General features: G+C 42.6%; 1 protein-coding gene across 1 annotated transcript in view; it reads right to left on the bottom strand.

The window, feature by feature from the left end:
* The window catches only part of LOC128686099 (sodium-independent sulfate anion transporter), a 175275-nt gene extending 157591 nt beyond the window's left edge, over nt 1-17684 (bottom strand). The window contains exon 1 of the mRNA XM_070101339.1: nt 17566-17684. Coding sequence (XP_069957440.1) covers nt 17566-17587 — 22 coding nt within the window. The 5' untranslated portion in view covers nt 17588-17684. The remainder of the gene's footprint in view (nt 1-17565) is intronic.
* Between the last annotated feature and the right edge of the window lie 235 nt (nt 17685-17919).

Raw genomic sequence — 17919 nt, forward strand, 5'->3', positions numbered from 1 at the left:
GGAATATCAGTGCGTAGAAGAAGGGCACTGTTATTAAAGGTCCCACCAGAAAAAGGATCTGAAGAATACAATAAATTATAGCCTGAGATGGGATAGATAACAGCAGTGTAATTTTGGTTCCTGTAAGCAAACACCAACAGGGGAAAACTGGGAGAGTAACATCTGAAGCTCACCCCGATTACCCCTGAGTCCGTGTATATTCCACTGTAAATAGGCCATGATTGGCAACGATAAAGATACCTGAAATCCGCAGGTAAGTGTTCCTACGGACTAGTGGGGTTAGAAAAGTCCACATGCGGAGGCAGCGGAAAACGTTCAAGCAGCGAAGGAATGGTGTGCTGCGAAGAAAGGAGTTGCGCAGATGGAGGAAAGGAGAGAGAAGGAACAGAGGGTGGATCAGTGTCCATTGATGGTTTGGTCTCTGTAATATATTCAGAGATTGCTTCAAGTGTGGAATTCAGAGACGTCGTATGGGAGACAATATTGGAGATGGTAGGAGGAGGATGAGTAAAGATTGGAACTGTAATGGACAGTACCAAGGTAGGGGGGGCGAAAGGGTGGAGGGAACTGGAGAAGAAGCATGGTAGGGGACAGAAGAGGCAGAAACCTGGGAGGTGGCAGAAGAGGAAGAAACTTGGGAGGGAACAGGGGAGGAAGGTACAGTACGAGGAGGAAGGTGAACCTCTACACTTGTAACAGAGCCAGTGAGAGGGGGAAGAACCAGGTACGGAGACAGGGAAGGTAAAATGAGGTGGAAGAAGGACAGGAGGGGTTAAAGGATCTTTTTTTGACTTCTGAAAAGTAGAGGGACGATTGGGAGGAGGTGTCGTACGAGATCTCGTCGATACCGAGGCGCTTGTGAGGGAGAACATGAAGAAGCAAGAACAGACTGAGGCGTTGAAGTAGGGATGTCTGAGCCCAGGACAGCAAAAGAATTAGATACAGGAGTGACTATGGTAACCACAGAGGAGGCAGCAGAAGATGGGACCCCAGAAGTGTGGGGACGTTTTGAAACACGGGAATAAGAAACACGAGGTAGTCTCCCTTGGAGGTGGAGATGAGAAACTGCCATGGCATAAGGGAGACCTTCTGCCTCTTTGAGGTAACGGATTTCCCACTCATTTAAGTAAACTTGGCAACGGCGAGAGTATGAAGGGTGAGCATCATGACAATTAAGGCAAGAGGGAGGTCGATTGCAAGACATATTAGAATGGTCATCGGCACCACAGACTGGGCATTCGGTGTAGGGATCACCTTTCGAACTTGTAACCTAAGTCCTGCTACATAAACTGAGGATGGGAGTTCACGGCTGTCAAAAGTTAAACAAGCCACGTTGCTAGGGTATCGTCTCCACCCACGGGCAGGAAGAACATAAGTGTCTACCTTGAGGATTGGGAGATCTTGTAGTTCCAGCTGTTCAAGAATGTCATTGCCACATGTCTGGAAATTTTGTTGAACTATGGTATGGGTCAGAATGACGGTACCACTACAAGAATTGAGGGAATGTTTTTCAATAGTGACAGGAACAGTATTGATATGGGAAAGAAGAGAAAGATCATGAGCTTGGGTAGCATTCTCTACAGTGATGATGTGTGTACCGCTCTTAAGAGCATGAAAAGAAATATCTTTATCAAGGTGGCGTAGGAGTGCCTTGCCAATACTATGGTCGGAAAGATAGGCAATAGAGGAAGTCGGTCATAAAGTGAAGAATTTAGTCCATTGTGCATTCTGAAACTGAGCGTGGAAAGGGAGTGCAGGACGTGTCGATCTTTTCTGAGAGGAACGAGAAGGTGGAGAAGTATCTTAAGCAGGTAATTGTCGTTGGTGTTTAGGAGTGGGACCAGAGATGGTCCGACGTGAAACCGGCCGGTGATTCGAAAATTGCCGCACTGTAGAGGGAGAGGCTGGAAGCATAGTCAAAGGAGAGTGGAGGTCAGATAAATCGAAGGAGTCAGTCGAGACCTCAGTACCTGAAGCAGGTGAGGAAACAGCACCGGCAAGAGGTACAGAGGCATTAGGAGTGTCCGAAGAGTGGTACAAAGACGAGGCGGGGTCAGAACAGGGTGAGGTGTCAAGAAGGTGCCCGGGGGTAGCAGGTTCATGGACTAGGGCTTCCATGGTTAGGTTATTTCTTTCTTTTTGTTAAGGGAAAAAAAATAAAAAAAAAAGAAAAGAAAAATAAAAAAAAGAATAAAAATGGGGGACTGGTGAGGGACAGTTCCTGGGAGGAATGAGAGGGCCAGAAATCTCCCTCCATGCCCAAGAGGACCTCAGCACCGCAAGTAGTGCAGATGCAGCATGGAACCCATGCCATACCCTACCCATCATGCCAGTAAACCAGCAATCCGGGATAGCAACCTCACATCTGCCAAGCTACCTCGGTGGACAAAAGAGAGGGCGGCCGGATATCTGCCACAAAGCATATCTCCTATGGTCATCACCCCCAGAATCCAAAAGGCAGCCTCCAGAGATACACCCGTTGCCCGAAAGATACCCAAAGCCACTCCCCGGGAGACCGGAGAGAGATTGAGACATCCCTAGGCGATCCAGATTCCATGGCAAACTACACCACCACCAAGAACCTCAACGGAATGGGATGGACCCCAGTACCCTTTCCCCTACCCAGGAACTAGTGTGCCTGTGGGGAAAAAAAAGAAAAAAAAAAAAAGGGCCAAAAAGAGGAAGGGTAATAGGGAGGGGTGGGGAGGAGGAGGAAAAGAAAAAGGGAGGATGGGATAAGGGAGGGGGGATTGGGGGGTAATTAGGTTCGGTCTGAGGAAGGAGACCAACAGGTCTAATTCCTCAGACCAAGAACCTCTTCACCACGCCAAGGAGCCCCCTTTGAAGAGGTACTCAGTTAAAGAGAGAAATAAAAAAGGGAATAAGAAAAGCAAAAAGAGGTTATGAGGTTAAAGTTGCAAGAGAATCGAAGACTAACCCAAAAGAATTCTTTCAGGTATACAGAAGTAAAATTAGGGACAAGATAGGCTCACTCAAAAGTTACTCGGGTCAGCTCACTGACAGTGATAAGGAAATGTGTAGAATTTTCAACACATACTTCCTCTCAGGAAGATACATAGTGATATTCCAGAAATAATAAATTATGTAGAACTATGCACGATTAATGTCACAAGTGACATGGTTCTTAGACAAGTAGATAAATTAAAATTTATCAAATCCCCAGGCCCTGATGAACTGTATGCAAGGGTTCTAAAATAATGTAAAGAGGAACTTAGCAAACCTTTAGCTAATCTTTTCAACATATCACTACAGCTTTGTAGATGAATGGTTCAGAGAACCGACATGTTGCTAAATTAGACACATGTGCAACTCTTGGGTATCTTTATTGAGGAAACGTTTCGCCACACAGTGGCTTCATCAGTCCATACAAAGGAGAATCTTGAAGAACAGGAGGAGAATGAGGTAATCAGTCCCTCAACCTTGAGTCGATGTGGTCAGTCCATCAATCTTGAATAGAATACGGCATACGTGCTGAGAAGGAGCTTATAAACCGTTGGCAGGAGAGGTGCAGCAGTCATAGGTGGTGTCACATTTGTTCAATGTTGAAGTAGGTCGTGCCGAAGAATTAGGCAAGCGAAGAATTCCCAAGTATTAAGATCCCAAGAAGTTGCAGTGTCTGACAGATTTGTAGATGATGGACTGACCACATCGACTCAAGGTTGAGGGACTGATTACCTCATTCTCCTCCTGTTCTTCAAGATTCTCCTTTGTATGGACTGATGAAGCCACTGTGTGGCGAAACGTTTCCTCAATAAAGATACCCAAGAGTTGCACATGTGTCTAATTTATCAACATATCACTACAGACTGGCATGGTTCCAGATAAATGGAAAATGGACATGTAATACCTATTTTCAAAGCAGATGACAGGTCCTTAGCATCGAACTTAAGACCAATAAGCCTAACCTCCATAGTGGGAAAATTTATGGAATCAATAATTGCTGAGGCAATTCGTAGCCACTTGAAAAGCATAATCTACGAATCTCAGCACGCTTTTACAAAAGGGCATTCCTGGCTTACGAATTTATTAATTTTTTTCACTAAGGTATTTGAGGAGGCAGATCGGGGTAATGAATATGATATTGTATATTTGGACTTCAGTAAGGCTTTTGATAAAGTTTCACATCATAGATAATTAAGGAAAATTATGGTGCACGGAATAGGAGAATTTTTTTCCTGGATAGAGGTATGGTTGACAAATAGGCAGCAGAGGGTTTGCATAAATGAGGAGAAATCAGAGTGGGGAAGCGTCACGAGCGGTGTTCCACAAGGGTTAGTGTTGGGCCCCTTGTTGTTCACAGTCTACATAAATGACATAGATGAGGGAATAATTAGCGACATAAGCAAGTTTGCCGATGCCACCAAAATAGGCCATCGAATTCATTCTGACGAGGGCATTAGAGTACTCCAGGAAGATTTGAATAGACTGATGCAGTGGTCAGAGAAGAGGCAGATGCAGTTTAAGATAGAGAAATGCAAAGTTCTTAATATTGCACAGGAAAATAACCATACCACATATAAATTAAACAATGTAGATCTTAATATTACCGATTGCAAAAAGGATTTGGGAGTTATGGTTAGCAGTAATCTAAAAACCAAGACAACAGTGCATAAATGTTTGCAATAAAGTGAACAGAATCCTTGGCTTCATATTAAGAAGCATAAATAAGAGGAGTCCTCAGGTTTGTTCTTCATCTCTATGTATCCTTGGTTAGGCCTCACCTAGATTATGCTGCACAGTTTTGGTCACTGTATTACAGAATGGATATAAATGCTCTGTAAAACGTACAAAGGAGGATGACAAAGTTGATCCCATGTATCAGAAATCTTCCCTATGAGGATAGACTGAGGGTCCTGAATCTGCACTCTCTAAAAAGGCGTCGAGTTAGGGGGTATATGACTGAGGTGTATAAATGGAAGACAAGAATAAATAAAGGGGGTGTAAATAGCATGCTAAAGATATCTAGCCAAGACAGGATTTACAGCAATGGCTTTAAGTTGGAAAAATTCAGATTCAGGAAGGATATAGGAAAGCACTGGTTTGGTAATAGAGTTGTGGATGAGTGGAACAAACTCCTGAGTAAAGTTATAGAGGCTAAAACGTTATGTAATTTTAAAAATAGGTTAGATAAATACAAGAGTGGGTGCGGGTGGGTCTGAGATAGACATGACTAGCTTGTGCTACTAGGTCAGATGCCGTGCTCCTTCCTTAAGTGAATGTGACCTGACCTGACTAGGTCCGGGAATTGGCTTAAGCCTCGCATAAGCCAGTAGGCCTGCTGCAGTGTTCCTTCTTTCTTATGTTTTCATGTTCTTATAGCAAAGCACTGGAGTGAGATATATGGAAATAATTATAAAATAGACCTTAGTGAAAAGCAGAGGCACCATGGGTGTATTAAGAGAACACTGTGTCAACATCCATAGTTCAAGACTGTTTAGTCTGCTACCAACTGATAAAAGATATAATGTTTGGACAAGTGTAGAATATTGTAAGAAGAAATTGGATCATTATCTTTGCCAAGTGCCAGATCAACCAGACTGTGATAGCTATGTGAACCAGAGGCTGTCAATCTGGCCTGGCCCGGCCTAAGGCCAGGCTGAAAAATCTTGCAATCAGTCGCAGGTATATAAACTGTCCTCTTCAACCCTAATACAGTTTCTAAAAAATTCTTTCCAGAAAATTTTCTCGAGGTACATTATTTAGATTAGAATCAGACTGTAGACTGTAGCCTAGTAACAAAAATACACAGTAACATAATCGCTGTTTTTATGCAATGTCATAGTCAAATATTTGACTGTCCTGCCAAAGTTGCTAGCAGCTATGCCGTCAGAGCTCCTTTTTACTGAGTCCGTAGCTCATCCAGGGAGCAAATCCTCCCCCTCGTCCAAAAAAAAAAAAAACATTAGAGAGGCCAATGATTCTTGATCAAACCTTCCCCAGACATAATTAAGCTATTAGTCAAGTCATCTGCCTATCCCCTCTTTTGATACGCCTATCTGGAGGAACTACCTACATAAACTTCAATAGGTTTTATATTTTTTCAGGCAGGCTAGCTAGTGTATAGGACTACTACGAAAGCATTTAACAAAGTATTGAGTTTTCAGTATGATGTCTGTAAATAGTTTCGCCTGTTTGCGAACTGTTATGCATATATATATATTTCTTTTTCTTTTTAACAAGCTGTACGGGAAATGGGGTTACTACCCCATTGTTCCTGGCATTTTAGTTGACTTTTACAACATGCATGGAAAAAAAGAGGAAAGATTCTTATTCCGCTTCCCCATGGATGTGACATGAAAAGCACCAAGAACAAGAACTATTAAGATAACATCAAAGAAAACTCAGATGAGTGTGTATACATAAACGTGTATGTTTATGTGTGACCTAAGTGTAAGTAGAAGTAGCAAGACGTACCTGAAATCTTGCATGTTTATGAGACAGAAAAAAGACACCAACAAGCCTACCATCATGTAAAACACAGGCTTCCTTTTTACACCCACTTGGTAGGACGGTAGTACCTCCCAGAATGGTTGCTGTCTACCAACCTACTACCTGAAAGAGGGGAAGGTACCTAGGGATTGGCAGAGAGCGTGTATTGTTCCTTTACATAAAGGGAAGGGAGACAAAAGAGATTGTAAAAATTATAGGGGAATAAGTTTACTGAGTATGCCAGGTAAAGTGTAAGGTAGGGTTATTATTGAAAGATTTATAGGTAAGACAGAATGTAGGATTGCGGATGAGCAAGGAGGCTTTAGAGTGGGTAGGGGATGTGTAGATCAAGTAACAGAGCATATATGTGAAGAGTATTTAAAGGTAGGGAAGTTTTCATTGCATTTATTGATTTAGAAAACGCATATGATAGAGTCAATAGGGAAGCAATGTGACAGATGTTGCAAGTATATGGAATAGCTAATAAGTTACTAAATGCTGTAAAGAGGCTTTATGAGGATAGTGAGGCTCAGGTTAGGGTGTGTAGAAAAGTGTGAGACTACTTCCCAGTAAAGGTGGGTCTTAGACAGGGATGTGTAATGTCGCCATGGTTGTTTAATATAGTTATAGATGGGGTTGAGAAGGAAGTAAATGCTAGGGTGTTTGGGAGAGGGGTGGGATTAAATTATGGGCAATCAAATACAAAATGGGAATTGACACAGTTACTTTTTCCTGATGATACTGTGCTTATGGGAGATTCTAAAGAAAAGTTGCAAAGGTTAGTGGGCGAGTTTGGGAGTGTGTGTAAAGGTAGAAAGTTGAAAGTGAACATAGAAAAGAGTAAGGTGATGAGGGCATCAAACGATATAGATACAGAAAAATTAAAAAATTGGATATCACATAGGAGAGAGGGAGTATGGAAGAAGTGAATGATTTCAGATATTTGGGAGTTAACGTGTCAGCGGATGGATTTATGAAGGACGAGGTTAACCATAGAACTGATGAAGGAAAAAGGTGAGTGGTGCATTGAGGTATATGTGGAGACAAAAAAGTTTCTATGGAGGCAAAGAAGGAAATGTATGAAAGTACAGTGGTACCAACACTCTTATATGGGTGTGAAGCTTTGGTTGTAAATACTACAGCGAGGAGGCGGTTGGAGGCAGTGGAGATGTCCTGTCTAAGGGTAATGTGTGGTGTAAATATTATGCAGAGAATTCGAAGTGTGGAAATTAGGAGAATGTGTGGAGTTAATAAAAGTATTAGTCAGAGGACTGAAGAGGGGTTGTTGAGGTGGTTTGGTCATTTAGATAGAATGGATCAAAATAGAATGACTTGGAGACCATATAAATCTGCAGGGGAAAGATGGCGGGGTAGGGGTCGTCTTCGAAAAGGTTAGAGGGAGGGGTAAAGGTGGTTTTGTGGGCGAGGGGCTTGGACTTCCAGCAAGTGCGCATGAGCGTGTTAGATAGGAGTGAATGGAGACGAGTGGTTTCTGGGACCTGACGAGCTGTTGGAGTGTGAGCAGGGTAATCTTTAGTGAAGGGATTCGGGGAAACCGGGCATTTTTATATAGCCGGATTGAGTCCTGGAAATGGGAAGCACAATGCCTGCACTTTGAAGACGGGGTTTGGGATATTGGCTGTTTGGAGGGATATGTTGTGTATCTTTATATATGCTTCTGAACTGTTGCATCTGGGCGCCTCTGCAAAGGCAGTGATTATGTATGAGTGAGGTGAAAGTATTGAATGATGAAAATATTTTCTTGTTGGGGACTTTTTCTTTCTTTTTTGGGTCACCCTGCCTCGGTGGGAGACGGTCAACTTGTTGAAAAAATAAATTATATATATATATATATATATATATATATATATATATATATATATATATATATATATATATATTATATATATATATTATATATATATATTATATATATATATATATATATATATATATATATATATATATATATATATATATATATATATATATATGGTATAAACCTTGGTAATAAATACCGACAAGTTGGTTTAGAAAGACACGTAAGCAAACACTATAACATATTTATTAGAAAACGTTTCGGTCCTGGGACCTTGATCACTTCTAACATACAGAGGTAGGAAGACATTATAATATAGGCGGAGAGTGAGGTGTGACGCACGTGACCTGAGGAATGTCATAAGAACATAAGAATGGAGGAACACTGTAGAAGGCCTACTGGCCCATGCGAGGCAGGTCCCCATCAAAAACAACCTCCGCCCATGATGAGGACGGGCAGACGATGAAATCACGTGACTCCTGTGTTGTTGGGTTGGTGCTGCTTAATCATGTATGCCAATGTTTTTGAAATTTTGTAGTTTCCAGTGTTGCGTTCTATAGTGTCGGTGACGGCGATTAGTGAGGCTTCTAGGCACCGTCGGCGTCTGAGGTCTGGTTCGGTGAGAACGAGTTGTGCCTCATTCCAGTTCATCAAATGCCCCGTGGAGTCTCTGTGGAGGACACATGCGTACCTTACATCGTCTCTGTTAGAGGCATTTCGATGCTCATTCAGGCGGACTGCAAGATCTCTGCCTGTCTCGCCTACATATTTCTTGGGACAGAACCCACAGGGGATAGCGTAGACACCTGCTGTAGAAGTTAGAGGTGTGGGGCTGCGTTTCGTAGTGAGGTCTTTGATAGATGATGTGTTTATGGTGGAAACGTTGATGTTACTCATAGTAAGTGCCCTGCGAGTATTCGTGGCAACATCGCCACATGGGAGTACTATGAACTGTTTAGGGGGCTGTTCCATGGGCGGTTTGTTGAGGATAGCTTGTGCCTTGAGTCTGCAATCTCGGATGAAGAAAGATGGGAACTGAAGACGTGTAAAGGCTTGTGTTATGTAAGTGCATTCTTCTTCTAGAAAACAAGGGCTGGAGATGCGAAGAGCTCTCAAGAAGAAGCCAATGAGGACTCCTCTCTTAGTGCGGGTGTCTTGGTGTGAATAAAAGTGTATAAGATCGTCCTTGTTGGTAGGTTTTCTATACACTTTGAAGTGAAGTTTGTCACTGTCGGGAGATCTGCACAGTAGAACGTCGAGGAAAGGAAGTTTGCCATCATTTTCGAGTTCAAGTGTAAACTTTATTGATGGTTCAACTGCATTGATCTTGTAATAAAGTTGGTAGAATTACCGACAATATGTAAAGTAAAAGGACACAAGTGCAACTAATGTGACATTTATTGTGGCAACGTTTCGCTCTCCAGGAGCTTTATCAAGCCATTACAAACAATACATGGACACAGAGGGTATATAAAGGCTCAGAGTGAGGTGAATACTAGTGAGGTACCATTTCGATGTTCACTAGTGGTAGTAGTAGTAGTAGTAGTGGTAGTGACAAAAGCAATTAATTCGTACATGTAAAAGGATATAAAAGCTATTACTTGGGTAACATAAAAATAGGTTGGACAAATATAAACTGGAATGAGGCATGTTGTTTCAGTGTTCACTCTCTGTGCTTTGTGTAGTATAACAGGAGAGACTATGTGATGGCAGGGTTTACTGTTTTCAGGAGGATTCTTGCTAAGACTTCGGAGATGGTGAAGCTGCCGTTGTTTTGTTTAATTGTATTCGAAACAGCGATCAGTGCTGATTCAAGGCACTTGCGTGTGCGGAAATTAGTTTCTTTTATCACTAATTGGGCGTCTCTGAATTTCATAAGATGATTGGTGGAATTTCGGTGTTGTACACAGGCGTTGTTTAAGTTGTCGTTCCTACATGCGTATATGTGTTCATTGAGGCGGGTGTCGAGGTTTCTTGCTGTTTCACCTACGTAGATCTTGTCACAGCCTCCACAGGGTATAGTGTAAACTCCTGCATTGACTGGTTCGTGGTGCTTGGGTTTTGTCCACTTCAATAAAGGATCTAACCAGGACAAAACCCAAGCACCACGAACCAGTCAATGCAGGAGTTTACACTATACCCTGTGGAGGCTGTGACAAGATCTACGTAGGTGAAACAGCAAGAAACCTCGACACCCGCCTCAATGAACACATATACGCATGTAGGAACGACAACTTAAACAACGCCTGTGTACAACACCGAAATTCCACCAATCATCTTATGAAATTCAGAGACGCCCAATTAGTGATAAAAGAAACTAATTTCCGCACACGCAAGTGCCTTGAATCAGCACTGATCGCTGTTTCGAATACAATTAAACAAAACAACGGCAGCTTCACCATCTCCGAAGTCTTAGCAAGAATCCTCCTGAAAACAGTAAACCCTGCCATCACATAGTCTCTCCTGTTATACTACACAAAGCACAGAGAGTGAACACTGAAACAACATGCCTCATTCCAGTTTATATTTGTCCAACCTATTTTTATGTTACCCAAGTAATAGCTTTCATATCCTTTTACATGTACGAATTAATTGCTTTTGTCACTACCACTACTACTACTACTACTACCACTAGTGAACATCGAAATGGTACCTCACTAGTATTCACCTCACTCTGAGCCTTTATATACCCTCTGTGTCCATGTATTGTTTGTAATGGCTTGATAAAGCTCCTGGAGAGCGAAACGTTGCCACAATAAATGTCACATTAGTTGCACTTGTGTCCTTTTACTTTGCATTGATCTTGTTGAGAAGGGCCTGGATATTGAGACGTCTCGGATAGAAAAGCAATATATCATCAACGTATCTTAGCCAGGTAACGGTGTTGGGAATGAGGGTGCTGAATTTCTCTGTCTCCAGGTTTTCCATGAAGAGGTTGGCAAGCACAGCGCTGAGCGGGCTGCCCATTGCCATCCCAAAGCATTGTTTGTAACAGTTGTCCTGATACTTGAAGAAGTTGAAATTAACACAAAGTTCCACTAGATTGATGAAATCTAGAAGAGGTAAAGGGAGGTCGTGGTTTTCAGTGAGCCTCTGTCTCAGAATGTTGATTGCAGCGTCAGTAGGAACAGAAGCCCTCAGCCTAGGGCTCAAGTTTACTACTGGCATCAACAAGAAACATAATCTGGTGGATATGGTAACCAAGAACCAACCTTTTGGAGACTCCGAGTTTCAAAAGGGCTTTGTTCAAGGAATTATCACTGCTGCAGCTACTGAGCCTTCAAGACCGGTCATTCCCAGAAGATACATCCAAGCACTCAGGAACTTGGCCAACAACGATGATATCGTCATTACAACCGCTGATAAAGGAGGTGGTGTGGTGTTACTCAACACTGTCGACTACAACAATAAAGTCTTAAATCTTCTCAACGATGCCAACACATACCAGCCTGTATCGGAATCAGTGCTACTTCAAAGTACCCAGACTTTCCTTAAAAAGGCTCGTAGCATCTTACGAAAATCAGAACAAGGCAAGAAACTACTTAAACTTTTACCAGGTCAACCGAAACCAGCACGCCTGTATGGCCTTCCTAAGACACACAAACCTGGCATCCCACTACGGCCTATCACTTCGGGCATAGGGAGTGCACCACACAGACTAGCCGGCCACCTTGCCAAATACCTTTCAGCGCTTCTGGGCACCATCAGTCAAGCCCACCTCAAACACTCAGGTGACCTTCTCCCCCGAATTTCCAACCTGAATGTCAAAAACAAAAGCATGGCTTCCTTCGATGTCACAGCCCTCTTTACCAACGTTCCTACTGACGCTGCAATCAACATTCTGAGACAGAGGCTCACTGAAAACCACGACCTCCCTTTACCTCTTCTAGATTTCATCAATCTAGTGGAACTTTGTGTTAATTTCAACTTCTTCAAGTATCAGGACAACTGTTACAAACAATGCTTTGGGATGGCAATGGGCAGCCCGCTCAGCGCTGTGCTTGCCAACCTCTTCATGGAAAACCTGGAGACAGAGAAATTCACCACCCTCATTCCCAACACCGTTACCTGGCTAAGATACGTTGATGATATATTGGTTTTCTATCCGAGACGTCTCAATATCCAGGGCCTTCTCAACAAGATCAATGCAGTTGAACCATCAATAAAGTTTACACTTGAACTCGAAAATGATGGCAAACTTCCTTTCCTCGACGTTCTACTGTGCAGATCTCCCGACAGTGACAAACTTCTCTTCAAAGTGTATAGAAAACCTACCAACAAGGACGATCTTATACACTTTTATTCACACCAAGACACCCGCAATAAGAGAGGAGTCCTCATTGGCTTCTTCTTGAGAGCTCTTTGCATCTCCAGCCCTTGTTTTCTAGAAGAAGAATGCACTTACATAACACAAGCCATTACACGTCTTCAGTTCCCATCTTTCTTCATCCGAGATTGCAGACTCAAGGCACAAGCTATCCTCAACAAACCGCCCATGGAACAGCCCCCTAAACAGTTCATAGTACTCCCATGTGGCGATGTTGCCACGAATACTCGCAGGGCACTTACTATGAGTAACATCAACGTTTCCACCATAAACACATCATCTATCAAAGACCTCACTACGAAACGCAGCCCCACACCTCTAACTTCTACAGCAGGCGTCTACGCTATCCCCTGTGGGTTCTGTCCCAAGAAATATGTAGGCGAGACAGGCAGAGATCTTGCAGTCCGCCTGAATGAGCATCGAAATGCCTCTAACAGAGACGATGTAAGGTACGCATGTGTCCTCCACAGAGACTCCACGGGGCATTTGATGAACTGGAATGAGGCACAACTCGTTCTCACCGAACCAGACCTCAGACGCCGACGGTGCCTAGAAGCCTCACTAATCGCCGTCACCGACACTATAGAACGCAACACTGGAAACTACAAAATTTCAAAAACATTGGCATACATGATACTTAAGCAGCACCAACCCAACAACACAGGAGTCACGTGATTTCATCGTCTGCCCGTCCTCATCATGGGCGGAGGTTGTTTTTGATGGAGACCTGCCTCGCATGGGCCAGTAGGCCTTCTACAGTGTTCCTTCATTCTTATGTTCTTATGACATTCCTCAGGTCACGTGCGTCACACCTCACTCTCCGCCTATATATAATGTCTTCCTACCTCTGTATGTTAGAAGTGATCAAGGTCCCAGGACCGAAACGTTTTCTATTAAATATGTTATAGTGTTTGCTTACGTGTCTTTCTAAACCATATATATATATATATATATATATATATATATATATATATATATATATATATATATATATATATATATATATATATATATATATATATATATATCGTAGTTTCAATGTCCCATACATCAAACTTTACTCATGGTACATATAATGTAGCTCCTAACAGGCTAGCTAGTGCATTAGTGTTAGCAATAAAGCTAACAGAATCCTTAGGTTCATATCAAGAAGCATAAATAATAGGAGTCCTCAGGTTGTTCTTCAACTCTATATATCCTTGGTTAGGCCTCATTTAGATTATGTTGCAAAGTCCTGGTCACCATATTACAGAATGGATATAAATGCTCAGGAAAACATACAAAGGTGGATGACAAAGTTGATCCCATGTATCAGAAATTTTCCCTATGAGGATAGACTGAGGGCCCTGAATCTGCACTCTAGAAAAGCTTAGAATTAGGGAAATATGACTGAGGTGTATAAATGTAAAACAGGAATAAATAAAGATAATGTACATGGTGTGCTAAAAGTATGAATCCAAGACAAGACTCACATCAATGGTTTCAAGTTGGAAAAATTCAGATTCAGGAAGGATATAGGAAAGCACTGGTTTGGTAATAGAGTTGTGGATGAGTGGAACAAACTCCCGAGTACCGTCATAGAAGCTAAACGTTGTGTAGTTTTAAAAATATGTTAAATACACGAGTGGGTGAGAGTTGAACCTGACTAGCTTGTGCTAATAGGTCTGATGCCTTGCTTCTTGAGTGGATGTGACCCGACTTGACTAGGTTGGGTCATTGGCTTAAACCTGTAGGAGACTTGGACCTGCCTCGCATGGGCCAGTAGGCCTGCTGCAGTGTTCCTTCTTTATGTTCTTATGTAAAGTGTATTGGTAAATGTATATGACGTACATGTTGGACGAACTGGTGACTTCCAGCAGCTTCTACTGACTGAACTGCTTCAAATTTTGGGCTTTTAAACATTACCGTAATTAGTTTTTTTTTCTGGATTATTTTTAACTCCACCAAACTACCATTACTAACAACCAGTGAGTCAGTGACGGTATCATTGTTGTAGATGAATGGTTCAGAGAACCGATACGTTGATAATTTAGACACACGTGCAACTCTTGGGATACCCAAGAGTTGAACATGTGTCTAAATTATCAACGGTATCATTGTTGTTAGTAACGGTGTAGAAAGTTACTGGAAAAGTATTGCTTTTCTGATTTTGTATAATGCGACCACTGCCAACTCTACAATTTATCCGTATTTATACAAGTAACTGTACTTCTCGTATTTACACAAGTAACTGCACTTCCCGTATTTACACAAGTAAGATGATCCCATGTATCCGAAATTTTTCCTATGAGGATGGACTGAGGGTCCTGAATCTGCACTCTCTCGAAAAGCGTAGAATTAGGGGGGATATGATCGAGGTGTATAAATGGAAAACAGGAATAAATAAAGGGGATGTAAATAGCGTGCTGAAAATTTCCAGTCAAGACAGGACTCGCAGCAATGGTTTTAAGTTGGAAAAATTCAGATTCAGGAAGGATATAGGAAAGCACAAGAAAAAAATTCCTAGATTTTTTTTCTCGTTCCACCACACCAAATACTATGGAGTCACAATTACTAGCCATGTAATGTTAACTACAAGAACACAAATGCAACTAATGTGACATTTTATAGTGGCAACGTTTCGCTCTCCAGGAGCCTTATTAAGCCGTTACCAGAAGAGAAAGGCTTCCTATTTTTGTATCTGAGTTTACTAACAACATAAGGAGGAAGGAGCACTGCATCAGACCCACTAGCGCCAGCCAGTCAGGTCCAACTCACACCCACCCACACCCACTCATGGAATTGCCTAACCTATTTTTAAAACTACACAAGGTTTTAACATCAATGACGGTACTCGGTTTGTTCCGCTCGTCCACAACTCTGTTACGAAACCAGTGCTTCCCTATATCCTTTCTGAATCAGATTTTTTTCCAGCTTGAAACCATTGCTGCGAGTCCTAGCTTGGTTAGATACATTTAGCAGTTTGCTAAAAGTTTGCATGGTAAAATCGTGGAGTCTACTGGCAACTGTTTACATCAGGAGTTATCTGCTAGCTTATCACTTCCCTCTTATTTATCATCACAACATCTATTATCTATACATGGCAAGTGGTCGTGTTATTATGATGTTGTGAGTTATGATGTCGGTTTTGAGGGGACATGAGTTTGAATTCGTCACTGCCACGATGGTGGGAGATTCATGGGCAAAAACTTTTATTTGTGGTCACAGTGGTACCCATGCTAAGCACCCTATACCTGGAGTCTACCTGGAGGGCATTCCGGGGATCAACGCCCCTGCGGCCAGGTCCACAACCAGGCCTCCCAGTGGATCAGGGCCTGATCAACGAGGCTGTTACTGCTGGCCGCACGCAATCCAACGTACGAACCAAAGCCCGGCCGATCCGGCACCGTCTTTAGGTATCTGTCCAGCTCCCTCTTGAAGACAACCAGGGATCTTCCTGGAATGCCCCTTATTGCTGGTGGGAGGCTGTTGAACAGTCTTGGACCCCGGACAAAGGTGTTTAGGTGCATGGTGTATAAATTTATCTAGATGCATGAATCTTATTGTAGCCAGCTGGCCCAGTGGCTTATTGTAGCCAGCTGGCCCAGTGGCTTATTATAGCCAGCTGGCCCAGTGGATTATTGTAGTCAACTGGCCCAGTGGCTAATTGTAGCCAGCTGGCCCAGTGGCTTATTGTAGCCAGCTGGCCCAGTGGCTTATTGTAGCCAGCTGGCCCAGTGGCTTATTGTAGCCAGCTGGCCCAGTGGCTTATTGTAGCCAGCTGGCCCAGTGGCTTATTGTAGCCAGCTGGCCCAGTGGCTTATTGTAGCCAGCTGGCTCAGTAGCTTACTGTAGCCAGCTGGCCCAGTGGCTTATTGTAGCCTGCTGGCCCAGTAGCTTATTATAGCCAGCTGGCACAGTGGCTTACAGCCAGCTGGCACAGTGGCTTATAGCCAGCTGGTCCAGTGGCTTATTATAGCCATCTGGCTCAGTGGCTTATTGTAGCCAGCTGGCCCAGTGGCTTATTGTTGCCAGCTGGCCCAGTGGCTTATTGTAGCCAGCTGGCCCAGTGGCTTACGCGCTCCCCTGGAGTTGTACCACTCACCTGTCATAGGTTCTCGGCACACTCGTACCTTGGTTTAGGTGCTTTGTTAAGTAATTAAGTTTATTCAGGTACAGGTACACATAAATAGTTACATAAATTATCATACATAGCAGTATGTGTAAATTACCCAGGATAACCCAAGAAGTCAAAGTAACTTATTTCCAGTGGGTCCTTGTAATAACTTACTAGTTAAACAATAAAATAAATATACTAGGAATAAGGTAAAGTGAGATACTTACATTAACATTTAAAGGAAGAATCAGATATTCTTATTATTATACTCAAAACGAAGCGCTAAGCCACAAGGGCTATACAGCGCTGTGTGAATCAATCTTAGTAATAGGTACGTGTATGTTAGCTAACCTTGATATCACACTCCTCCTTTCTGCGTTAGGTGCGTTTTGGCTGTCTTCTTGAACTGGCTCATGCTATTACAGGCTTCACATGTGTAGAGAGTCTGTTCCATTCTTTTATTGCTGTACACCCCTCAAGGAAGGTTCCTTGATGTTGGTGAGGGGCTCTTGATTTAGGGAATTGGATCTGTGCTCCAGTTCCCCGAATTAAGCCTGAATGCCTTCCACATCCCCCCCCCCAGGCGCTGTATAATCCTCCGGGTTTAGCGCTTCCCCCTGATTATAATAATAATAACAATTATTGCTGTACAATAAAATGTATTTGAAGCCTAACCACAGACTGTGAGTGTTGTACGTGCTAACTTTTTTTTTTTTGTACAGACCCCAATGGAAATAAGTCACTTTCTCTGATTGTTTTAGGTTATCTTAGGTACAGGTACTTATGTATCTGTTCCTAAATAAACTATGACAAGCACGTATTGCAGGAAATGTTGCGATGCTTGGAGAGGTAAGTGTGCTATCATGTACTCACTGTTGACAGTGTTGCACTCCATGGGGCGAAGGTAACTGCTCGCCCACAAGGTAGAACAGAGGGAACTAGGTACTCCGTGCTCCTAGTCCGGAGTAACGCACTTCACTGACTACTCAGTAACGCTCTCACCAAATACTATCAAAATTTCTCACTATACACCCAATATTTTCACTTGATATAGATCGCTCGCCAGTTGACATTTACAATAGCCACATATTTTCTTTATTAAAACATTTTCATTACGAAAGGTTTAACTAACGACATTACCTTAACGATCTTGGTGTCTTGTTTATTCTTTAATTTCGGTTTTAAAAGAGCAGATTTAAATCAGGCAAAAAATTACTAGCGAACGAA

The sequence above is a fragment of the Cherax quadricarinatus genome, chromosome 76 (genome assembly GCF_038502225.1).
Source record: "Cherax quadricarinatus isolate ZL_2023a chromosome 76, ASM3850222v1, whole genome shotgun sequence".
NCBI classification, from domain to species: domain Eukaryota; kingdom Metazoa; phylum Arthropoda; class Malacostraca; order Decapoda; family Parastacidae; genus Cherax; species Cherax quadricarinatus.